Source organism: Hyposmocoma kahamanoa, unplaced genomic scaffold (assembly GCF_003589595.1).
Source record: "Hyposmocoma kahamanoa isolate Upper Pololo Valley unplaced genomic scaffold, ASM358959v1 66, whole genome shotgun sequence".
NCBI lineage: Eukaryota > Metazoa > Arthropoda > Insecta > Lepidoptera > Cosmopterigidae > Hyposmocoma > Hyposmocoma kahamanoa.
In genome coordinates this window covers 12,731,112-12,743,228 of record NW_020653854.1, presented here as the reverse complement: position 1 = coordinate 12,743,228, position 12,117 = coordinate 12,731,112, and the positions used below count along the sequence as shown (strand labels likewise).

Here is a 12,117-nt window from a genome sequence, read left to right as displayed (position 1 = left end):
GATAAAATATAGCATTAAATAATTTATGTAAATATTTAACAAACACAAAATAAAGTTATTAATTTACTAAATTTGGTTTATTTTCTCTGATCCTTTCTATATATGTCCTTTAAGTAAATTACACAAATAACAATGCCCAACTTCCAGCTAAAAAAGTTGACGATCATCAATCACATATACAGGATTTCATTTGTATTTTGTATTAGTTTCTAATTATACTGGATTTTTTATTTATACAATATAGAGAATTTCAATGTCTTCCTTATGTAAATTATGTATTTTTTAAATTCATATCATTTTTTCTCCTAGTTATTTCAAAGTTTTATGACTGAAACTTATTTTATAATGTATATTTAGATGGATATAAATTTTCAACCTGTCGTGACTAAATAAGTTACAGAGTCCAAAATGGGCGTTGTTCTTTCATAAGAAATTGTCTAGTACCTAATTACAATGCTTAGGCTCAATTTACCTTCCTGCAGAAAGGAATGGAATCAAATTTTTTTAACAAAATTGTACACAGCATAGTGAACTTAGTACATTGCATACAACATGGTAGGTAGCAGTAATTTCCGAGAATGTGCGAGAGAATTCACTGAAGACACTTGGTCTGTTTTTGACTCATGTCTAGTTTGTGTTATGCATTTGACATAAAGTTCATTATCCTATGGTTACATAAGTTTGCTTCCATTCAGTTACACATAAAGTAAATTGACCCTTCTTCATATTGTATTGCTGGCATACATTAAAAATGCTTGTGATTTTGAGAAAAAAATAGTTTTGCAATATGTATGTACAGTCAACAGCACATCAAGCCTAACACTATTGTTTGAATATCGCCTCCAGAGCAATGGAACACGATCCGTCAATATGTAGCTTGATATACTGCCGTCCGTACCTACCAACGATTTATTCAACCAATAAGAAAATGTATGATTTTTTTGTTTTCTATTTTCAAAAATGCATTTATTTTTAGTACATACCTACAACTAAGACTGAACAACAATTTACTTTGAAATACAGAGCTTGTTCAAAATGTTAACTAAAAAATTCAAAGATGGATATTTGTAAGCTGCACTCATTAAGGTTACTTTTAATACTGTAAGTACATTAGCAAGTAGGTAGCCACCAATGGCACCTAGATAACAGGGAATGGGCCATTGTTGCCAAGGTGTGTTCCAATCAAGGGGAATCACTATAGCTCCAAGCCACGCCCCACATACAGTCAGCAAGGCGTTAGTAACCAACATATCAATAACAGTGTCCTTTGCATAACTTCGTACTCCAAATAAAAGTTGCATAGAAGATTCCACTCCAGTGTACGCGATTAAAGGAAACACAGTCAGCAGCGTCAGTAACGTAGACAACATCAAAGTTTCTTCATGATAATCTAGCACTGGTGCTCCAAACAGAATTATTCCAACGAAGAAACTGGTTAACGTCCCTAATAAAAACAAAAAAGATTTTACGATATCACCAGCTCTGTTTTTGTTAAGCTTGATTTTCTTTCCTTGTATATCATTCGAAGAACTCAAATAGAATGACTTCAACAGTTCCGCAATGAATATCAGCACCAAAACGTAAAAAGAAGAGCCATTGCCGATTGAATACAATAAACCTTTGTATGACACAATTGTGACTATGCTAGGCAAATAGATACATGTATTCAAACTTGAAATAGTCACTCTTCTTAACTCCAGTTGATTATTCAGTGAAAACATTGCGAATTCATTTAATTTTTCATATAAATTTACATTCAACAATACAACATTGAGATTGAGACGATGGAACTGTCAAAATTTATCAGCTGCAGTTCTGCCAATGTCAATGATTGGGCATAAACAAGACAACTAACTTATTTTTTTCGCTACACATCTATCTTTTAAACGATAAAACGAATATGCCACTAATGTTAGTATTGCAATTTAACATTTTTCCTGCAATGTAGCGAAAACTTATGTATCAATATACATTTTATTGAGATTTTCTTTTTCATTCGTAAATATCAAAATAACATTATTTATTAATTTTGTAATACACAGGTAAAGTAAAACTAGGATTTTTAAATCATATGAATAAAATTGGGTCCCCGCGACAAAGTGCCCAAGATGCTGGCAGCGTTCCCCCTTTGTATTGCTATGCTAATGAGTTGGGCAAGGTACTTGCCGACCCTTAGGCTTTCCAGACAGTCTGTTATTTTGTTGGATAAAAATAACAAATTACAAATAACATTGATAAAATAATAAGTACAAATACAGCCCATTTCTTTCCGTATACATATTTCCTCTGTTACTATTATTAGTTTTTGGACACTCGCCGACCATTCAGTAAAAGTTAAATATAAGAAGGGTAACTTAACATTTAGTGTGACAACATTACTTTGACATTCGTGAAATCAAAATAAAAATTGTACAGTTGTAATTTACTCAACGCAATCGATATGACGACAGCTTCTTTATAAATGAAAGGTGTTATAATTGAAACCACCAGTTGAACTTCAGATCTGCGAAACGTTCGGCTACAGTGAGAGCCAACGTTGACCTCGATTGACAAACAAGCATTTATTGCTAAACCATAGTAATTCACCTTGCAAGTGTTGTGTGATTGATTACATAAAAATGCCCTGTCCGTTCTTGGGATCATTGAGCCAAACCTTCGTAAGGAATTACGGAGCAAACCTGATGAAGCAGTATGGCAACTTCTGCCCCATTGTCTCTCGCGGGTTCCGTTCTTTCGGAAACGATGAGACGAAGTGTCCTTTTATTCAAGAGAACGCAATCATTGCTGAGGCGCCCAAGGAAATGAGCGAGGACATTGTAGACAACACCCCGCCCTATCATTACGAGAACTTCTTCCATGAGCAGATCAGCGCCAAAAAGAAAGACTACTCGTATCGTGTGTTTAGGAAGGTGTCTCGACTGGCAGCAGACGGAATGTACCCTCAAGCATTAGAAGGTTTGGATAATCGTCGCGTCACAGTATGGTGCGCAAATGACTACCTAGGCACCTCCCGTCACCCCGAGGTACAAGATGCTGCTATCAACGCCATCAAATCCTATGGAACTGGAGCTGGAGGGACCCGTAACATCGCTGGTAACTCCCAGATGACTGAACAGCTGGAAGCTGAAATAGCCAAGCTTCATAAAAAACCAGCAGCTTTAATATTCAGCTCCTGTTTTGTGGCTAATGATGCAACTCTATCAACTCTAGCCAAACTACTGCCTGGTTGTATTGTATTCTCTGATGCAGGCAACCATGCCTCAATGATACAGGGCATAAGAAATAGTCGTGCTCCAAAGCACATCTTCCGACACAATGATCCAAACCACTTGCGTAAACTACTGTCTGAATCACCTGCTGGTGTACCAAAGCTAGTCGTTTTTGAGACTGTTCACTCTATGAGTGGAGCAATATGTCCCCTAGAAGAAATGTGTGATATTGCTCATGAATATGGGGCACTAACTTTTGTGGATGAGGTCCATGCTGTTGGGCTTTATGGGAAACATGGTGCTGGTATAGCCGAGGAGAGGGGCTTACAAAATAAAGTAGATATAGTATCGGGGACTTTAGGTAAAGCCTATGGGAATGTTGGGGGCTACATTGCTGGATCATCTCTTCTAGTAGACACAATACGTTCACTCGCGCCAGGTTTCATATTTACAACGGCGTTGCCGCCACCGGTGCTGGCTGGGTCGCTGGCGTCGATTCGTTTATTGGCGAGCGAAGAAGGGCGACAGTTTCGCGCTCGTCACCAAGCGATGGTACGTTATTTCAAGCTGTCGCTATTGGTGGCGGGACTACCACAGCTGCCGTCCGTTAGCCACATTGTGCCCGTGCCCGTGGAGGGTGCCGATAAGGTAGCCCGCGTGGCGGAGTCGCTGTTGCGTCGTGGACATTACGTACAAGCTATCAACTACCCCACTGTAGCGCGCGGAGATGAGCGACTGAGGTTCGCTCCTGGACCCTTCCACACGCCCGAAATGATCGACTCTGTTGTTTCTTCGCTCATCGATGCGTTCCACGAAAACGGCATCAATTTCGAGCAATTCATTCAAAACGGCGCTTGTCGCGAGTGCTCCATGGAGTACAAGATGGAGGTACCCTATGAGGAGCCTTACGTTTATCCAATGCAAGTCGCATAAATTTAGATAAAATTTATTTTCGTTTATATATGAGGCATAATGACAAAAAAATGTTAATGTTGTATTGTATAGTTTATTTCAGTTAGTTTTTACTGGTTTCGATTGGTGGTATATGGGAAATTAAAGAGGTGGTTCAATGAGTTTCATGTTTTATTAATCCCAGTACTTGATAGCACCATCCCAGCCAGCCGTGAGCACTTTGCTGGGCTCGTGCGGATGCCACAACGCCGAGATACAGACTCCGTCGTGCGCTTTCCACTTCTTATATAATTTTGTACTCTTCCAATCCCAGATGTAGCACTTACCGTCCGCGTCGCCGGACACCAAATAGCTGTAACAAAGAAAACAATCTCAGCTACCACTATGTTGATAATATATAACAAGAAGATAAGACAATTTATTCAATATAAGTATTCATCATTCATTGACTGATCGGCCAAGGCATTTCAACTACTCTGGAGCGCAATAACTTATAATTTAGTACTGTCCTTACCCTACATTGCATGTATGGGGTACCTGCGCTACAGCAAAATAATGATTGCTAATTGAAATCAATTCGCCGAAGTGTTTAAATTTGAAACCTATATACATATTAATTAACTAATTATACCAAGGCAATGATGACGCAACAAAATCGAATGGGCGAACAAATGTAGAGTTTGACCGAACGACCTCGAAGGGCCTAGTGTGATCATCGAAAATAGCTAAATATATAACACGAAAACGTGGCAGATAATTATGTGATAACAGTAGGTACATCGCTTTGGTAATGGCTTTATATAGCTATTGGGTTCCTAAAACGATGTATGTAAATAGTTATCTTTGCCATGAATTGCTCTATTATTATATATTAGAGTAATTCAGGGCAGCTAACTGATACAAAAAGCACAATTTTAACACGTTTTCATTTATTAAATTAGCTTCATAAATATCGGCTAGGCTTTTCGAACACGTTTTATGTACGTGATTTACTTATGTGTAAGTATAAATTTAGGTTAAATAAGAACTCTGCGAAATCATAAATATATAGGCATTGCTGTGACAACGAAGCCATTATTTATAAACCTAGTTAGAACCTAGGTTACCTAGCATTTGACAATTGACCGCACATATTTCTTATAAGTAGATATTATATCATCACCCCATTACTACAAAGCAACCCCACTTTGTAACGTTGTATAAGACTTGAGAGAGCCTTGACTTGAGAACTTATGTCCTAAAATCAAATGTAATTATTTCGAAAATGTCTACGGACAATCCAAAGTATACTTATGTCCTAAAATCGAAAATATGGCAATTACCAGCTTCCACGACCATGTGGCAGGTTTAAAAATGATGAAATTTTGTGATTACTGATTTTTAAATTTTAAGTTGCTACAGTTGCTTGTGATCATCATACGCTCACGATCTGCAAGATGCTCGAGTCATGTTATTATAATGCTATATATCATGGAGGTTTTCTGTCAATCTCTATTTATTTATTTCAAAGTTACAGATTACAGGAAGCATATTAACAACATTATTTTTTAACAATACAAAGAGAGACTTCAGGTATTTTATCATTGAAACACGTGCAAAAATCACATAGGTATTTCGCACAACATAAGTAACTTGATCGAATCTTTCTCCTCGTTTTTCGCCCAACAGTGGGTGCTGGTACGTCATTAGTTTTATTAATATGCTTAAATTTTTTCCAAAACAATTCTCGGTTTTACCTTCGTTGGGTAAATATTTTTACCAAATACTCACCTTAGGTTCACATTGTAAAGACAAGGCAAATATTATGACTGGTTTCATAAACATTTTGATAGCAATTGGAAATCGTGACAAGTCACGTGTGCAGTAGGGTAGACGGTAAATGGGCAGGTAAATACAGGATACGAATTCTACGCGCGAGATTAGCTCATCGCTGCAGTAACGTAATGAATGAGAGGGGAAGCACTATGAAGGGACTGTCATAATCGTAATAGACGTGATGGATTTCGATTACAATAACGTACTTATACATAGAAAAACCATGTAAAAATAATGGTGCTTCTAGGGTGGTTGGAACGATTTACGATATAAAAAACAAATTAGATAGATTTGAAAATATAAGTAAGTAATGATTACACTTCGTCATTTCATGATTTAGAACGACTTAAAGTAACAATAGCAATCATTTATAAACAATACAAAAACATCCATATACATCGTTCATCGGTTGTGTGGCTACTTCGTCTTGACCATATCCTGCAATGATTTTATATCCTGTTGTTCAAACTACACTATGTCATAATATGGAAATCCTGTTATTACTTAATCATGTAGTTTGCTTTTGCAAAACTTACAATAAACAATAAGAAATTAAATAGTATTTATCATAAGAGTGGGAAATCCAGTCAGCTATTTACGCCTAATTAGCTAAGGTCTGTGTGAGAGTCGTAAAAAAATCGGGTCGTCGCGCGTCGCCAGGTTTTGTAGTTGAAAAACAGGACGCGACGCGACGCTTCGACTCTGCGCAATTGGAGTTGAGCCTATGGCGCTTTATAAATTAATAGCGAAATATATAAAAGACGGTAGTAACGTGACGCAGATTGTTAAGGGTTAAATCGTCACTGCGTGAAAAAACCATTTAACATATAAAATAATAATAACGCACACACTCATAGCCCCGCACGAAAACCCTGCACGCGGGTGTCATGGACAACCACGTTGTTGTCAAACGATCTTACACAAATTACACCCAAACTCAAGAGAGAAATAAATGCACGCCATACAAATATTTCTCCCTATTAACACGGTAACCGTTCGGCCACAGGGCCAGTTTATACAAAGAAAAAAGTCCATAACAATTAGGTGGCTATTAACCAGACGGCGTTTCTTACTAACTCAGAGTCGTATTCTAGAACTCTACTCAATGCTCAAGTCAGGATTTGAGTATGGTTTAAAGCACTCGAAATCATACTCAAGTCCCTGCCATTAGGGTCGTATTTCCAGTGCTTGAAATCATACTCAGATCCTGACTTGAGCATTGAGTAGAGTTCTGGAATACGACCGTTAGTTTACTTTTACATTACTACATACTGACATCTTATTTAAGGACCATTGCTTATGGATTAAGTGAAAACACAATATTCATCATAACTTTTGCAATGAAAACTCTTGTATTTATGGTCTAAAGATATGCGAGTACCAATTATTATAGATACTGTTATAAGTTATCTATAGGCATCCATCACATTGTACCATGAATAAATTGAGTGTGTAAAAATTATCTTATCACAACCAATACATTATCGTTTCATCGCGGGATATCTGGTTGACTACAGATAATTAAATATAGATTTTTCTTAAACATGATTACAAATAATAATAAATAGGTAATAACTATGTGCTAGACAACCATACCAATTGCCTGGTCTTAAACTACGGTTTTCCCTGTACTATGAGTACAAGCCAGGAGCCTCATGCTTAGATTTTTAGACTTATGTCTATTTCGACTTTTGTCGATTAACATTAAAGTCTAACGAAAAATGTCGACGACTCTGAAATTTCAATTCCCACACATTTTAGAGATACCCAAATGTCGAGCGTCCGTAATTCTATAAGAGTTTTTTAGTGAATCATGTTGGCAGCATTGCATTACTGACATGTTTAGAGGTGACTGACTTCAAAGTGACATTTGTAGTCAGACACAACTGACAGTTTGAAAGTACTAAATCCATTATTTTAAGTATGTTAATCTGAGTGGGACTTTAAACTGACACTGGCGATGTACGCCATAATTTTTACAATATTGTTACAAAACTGACACTGCGCACTGGCACCAGCCTATTGGCCGCCTTACAGATAATATTAAAATAATTGTCTTCATTCACTGTTTAATTTGAAATACTATATACTAACGTAGTCCCAGTGCAGAGTATTAAAAAAACTGATCTCAAAAGTTCGTGGAATTACTTGTATTTGTTAAGTTATATTAGGATCGGTTACCGGAAAGTACGCGAAACCGGCTTCGTCCCCTAGTTTTCTACCCTTAGAATTGCAAAAAAAATTCATCACAATCGGTTCACAAGTTATTGCGTAACATACTTAATTTGCTATGATAGCATTACAAGAACATGTAAAAATAGAAGTAATCGACACCGAGTTTTCGAACGCCAAATCGAATGCATGTCGAGTGATGTTCATTAGTCAACATGTCAATGACATTGTCGAGTAAAAAATGATAAAAACAGAAGTCAATTGAAGTCGTGAGGATTCGGGCGCTCAACATATTGTCGATTTTTCGATATGTCTATCACGCGACTGTGCAGTGGAGTTCACTCTGGGGTCCTTCTCAGAAGAAACAGATCAGGCCCAATTTAGAAAAGTTGATGAAAAAAGTGTTATTATTCATTTCCCAAATCGCTTCTACCGGGAATGGAAACCGGGGCTTCCGCATCCAGCGCCCACAATCTAAACTGTTAGGTCACCGAAGTGACGGAACGAACAAGTCGTGCGCCTGGTTGTGAGCGACACGCTTGTCCATAGCAGTTGTAGCAACTCAGGAGAATTAATTGTAAAGGGGCTCTACCATTGTGCCAACCACCCTGAGACATAAGTTGACATCTCCCGTGTGAAATGAAATTAAATCATTAGCACCGTTACGCTTCAATCCTATACCTAAACTATGTACGAGTATTATACCACGCCCTATCATCAACATCATCCATAGCCCGGCTTCACCCACTGATAGACCTCTCTTAGTTTATGCCATCCATCTTGAACTTCAAGCGAATTCGATCGATTATGCATACAGAACACAATCGTAAGACACGGGTCAAATTTTCAAATGCGAATGACGTCAATGTTACATTCCTATAATTCTTAACATAGTGAATACATTTTCCTGGTGGTTAGTAGTGTCAATTAACAAACTTATTTCTAGTAAAAATAATAATAAGCAAGAGTTGTAAAGTTAATCAGACAAATTATAGTAAAGAATGATTTTTAAATAATATTTCATTTCGTTGCCGAGATACATAAAAGAGTCAAAAAGTCAAGAGATAAAGTCTAATAAAAGAAGTTTACCAATCTTTGTATAGAATACCTATAAGTAAAACACCTCACTGTCTTGTTGTTACTCAAAAACGAATTAAGAATCCGAAAAACAAAACCTTTTCATTTTTCATAAAAAAATAAGAGATTAATCTTCATAGATTAGGTAGATACTGTTTTCAGAAGATCGAAACGGCGAAAACGTAAAAATATTTTAAATAGACAGTTGTCCGTTATATAACTTATAATTTCCGCTACCCGTCAATATATTAAATGAAACATATTACGTGACAGACGAGTTAACAAGTGTGACACTGCAACACATGGATAGGCGTGTCGCTTACCATCAGGGGCACGACTTGTTCGTCCCGTCACTTAATATTATAAAAAAAAGTATACGATATTTAAAGTAAGTGGTGCCTGTTAAATCTATCTTTATGAATTATTGTTAAATGTTACTTTGAAATAACCCCAAGAATGCTATAAAACGGTATAATGTTACAATTCACAAAAATTGCTTGCTTAAAATAAAACAAAAAACTGAATTTCGTGGAGTCGATTTAAAACTTAATACATGAATGTATGTATCGGTTACCCATCGAAAAGAGACTTTATGCTGAAGAAATAGAGTATTAAACAACTTTCAGTCCACTGAAAATTTGGTACACAAAACCTCAACCCTGACTACATAATATTGTAATTACAATAATATTTTGCTTCGTGCACAAACTGGCTGTAAACCGTAATATAATTTAATTTAATACAGCTGAATTGATTCACAAATCATATCGTATACCAAAAGCAACTTACGGTGCATTCAAATTTTTTTAAACAAAATATTTGTGCAGCTAGCTGAAAATATAAACTCAAGCAGAACTAATTATAATAGTCTTCGAACTTTTAATTAATCCGTCTGAATAACGCAATGCAAACGGCTTTTCCGGTTGTGAGTATACTACACATACCGACGACCTCGGTGGTCCAATGGCTCGCATTGTGGACGCTAGATGAGGTCCCGTGTTCGTTTACCGGTAATTAATTTCCCAATTTGGGAAATAAACTTTTCTATATTGGCTCTAGTCTGGATATTTTGAGACTGCTAGTACCCCAAAGTGAATTCCGTTCCTCTGGTACTCATAGTACATACAGGGAATTCCCTAGTTTGAGACCAGGTTATTGGTTTTCTTTATGGTACTAAGTGACGGAACGAATAAGACGTGCGCCTGGTACTAAGCGACACGCCTGCCCATAGCAGCGTGCTTGCCACTCAGAGCTTTAAATCGCAAAGGATTGAGGGGCACTGCCACTGCAGCCGTCACCCTGAGACATGTTAAAAAGTCCCATGTGCCTGTATTATAATTATTGGTGTGGTTGCCTGGTATATTATTATTATTTATACAACTCTTAAATTCAATAAATACGTAGTATTATTATCCAGAAACCTTACTTTATTTGTATTGGCTTATGTATACAAAAATGAAACTAAATTGGTGAGCAGTAGAAGTCGGTCAATGAATGTTTAACCCACGCTAACCGCGCGTCGCGTAATGGAGAAAGTCGTCGTGAAGCGCACAAGTCTACGGCGTGTGAGCTCATATTGAGTGGGTGCACTACAAGCGAGTTACTTGGTACTTGGTGCAACGGGCTGGTATCCAAGCGAATTATTATCATTTATTTAACGGCAAATATGAGCTTATATACAGGTGTAAAATAGTAAATACGTGAGGCGCACTATAAATTTTCGGAATGAATAAGAAAAAGATACTATAAATGGTCAGAAATGAATTTATTGTTTCTCAAAATATTCTCCGTTAGAATGAACCAATTTTGAAAACATTTATCCCACTCCTCCGTGACAATCTCTGAAACATATTTCTCATACTCTTCAACAGCCTCTTCGGGCAATGATAATCGTTGACCGCGTAATATTTTCTTCATTTTTGGTAATAAATAAAAGTCACAAGGTGCCAGAGTCCCAGGTGGGGACTGTACGCGGGATGGCTCATAATGTCAACGTTGTTCACCTTCAAAAATTCATTTGTCTGTCTGGCCGTGTGAGAACTGGCATTAATTGGTGCACGAGGATACAGCGTTTACGGATATTTTTACGGAGTTTGTCAATAACTTCCGGCAAACAAATGGTCGTGTACCAACCACTATTCACGGTACAACGATTATCCAAAGCAACAGTAGCCATGTGTCCAGTTTTATTAAAAAAAGAAGCAATCATCCGCTTAGAGGCACAATCCACGCGCGCCACTTTGGTTGGTTTCGGCTCATCTCGAAATACTCATACGCTCGATTGCTGCTTTGTTTTGGGATCGTAAATATAAATCCATATTTCGTCACCTGTTCCTATGTCCTACACCAAATTTGACGCCTCTTCGTTGAATCTGGTAAGCATGGCATTGCACCAAGAGACGCGATCCGCTTTTTGGGCCTCAGTCAAATTGTGTGGGATCCACCAAGAGCAACCAAATGTTTGTGTAGTATTGATTGTATTTGACTCATGCCAATGCCTAAAGATGCCCGAATCGCATGGTATGTCACATGCCTGTCTGTTTTGATCATACGGCGCACAGCATCGATATTTTTGTTGTTCACAGCAGTGGACGGGCGACCATCACGAAATTCGTCACTGAGATTCACACGACCGCGTTTGAATTCTGCAAACTAGCTATAAATAGTCGTCTTGCAAGGCGCTTCATCGCCAATAGCAGTTTGAAGCCGAGTGAGGCTCCGCTGAGCTGTTAAATTACACTTAAAGTCATAGAAAATCATACTACGAAAATTTTCACGAGTTAAATCCACGGTGATGTAAACAACCAATTTCTAAAATGACGCCACAATGTAAAAACAAGTGACAGTCAGATGAAACAAACTGTATTCTACAGCCAAAGAGTTCCACTTTCAAATGTTGTAATTACTTTTTAAATATTGTTTATGTAAGTAG

At 37.4% G+C, this 12,117-nt stretch overlaps 3 protein-coding genes across 3 annotated transcripts in view; 1 reads left to right on the top strand and 2 right to left on the bottom strand.

The window, feature by feature from the left end:
- Positions 1–935: 935 nt before the first annotated feature.
- LOC113232100 (glycosylphosphatidylinositol anchor biosynthesis protein 11) lies at positions 936–1,724 on the bottom strand. Its single transcript, XM_026466737.1, has one exon. The coding sequence runs from the start codon at positions 1,719–1,721 to the stop codon at positions 1,008–1,010; it is 714 nt and encodes a 237-aa protein (XP_026322522.1). The 5' UTR covers positions 1,722–1,724; the 3' UTR covers positions 936–1,007.
- Positions 1,725–2,490: 766 nt separating this feature from the next.
- LOC113231733 (5-aminolevulinate synthase, nonspecific, mitochondrial) lies at positions 2,491–4,223 on the top strand. The gene has a single exon (XM_026466220.1). The coding sequence runs from the start codon at positions 2,619–2,621 to the stop codon at positions 4,140–4,142; it is 1,524 nt and encodes a 507-aa protein (XP_026322005.1). The 5' UTR covers positions 2,491–2,618; the 3' UTR covers positions 4,143–4,223.
- Positions 4,208–12,117, bottom strand: part of LOC113231732 (pre-mRNA-processing factor 17) — a 35,410-nt gene continuing 27,500 nt past the window's right edge. Inside the window, exon 12 of the mRNA XM_026466219.1 lies at positions 4,208–4,473. Within this exon, the coding sequence (XP_026322004.1) occupies positions 4,296–4,473 (178 nt within the window). The 3' untranslated portion in view covers positions 4,208–4,295. The remainder of the gene's footprint in view (positions 4,474–12,117) is intronic.

Excerpts from the sequence above, each read along its gene's own strand:
- LOC113232100 (XM_026466737.1), bottom strand. The coding sequence starts at position 1,721 with ATGTTTTCACTGAATAATCAACTGGAGTTAAGAAGAGTGACTATTTCA.
- LOC113231733 (XM_026466220.1), top strand. The coding sequence starts at position 2,619 with ATGCCCTGTCCGTTCTTGGGATCATTGAGCCAAACCTTCGTAAGGAAT.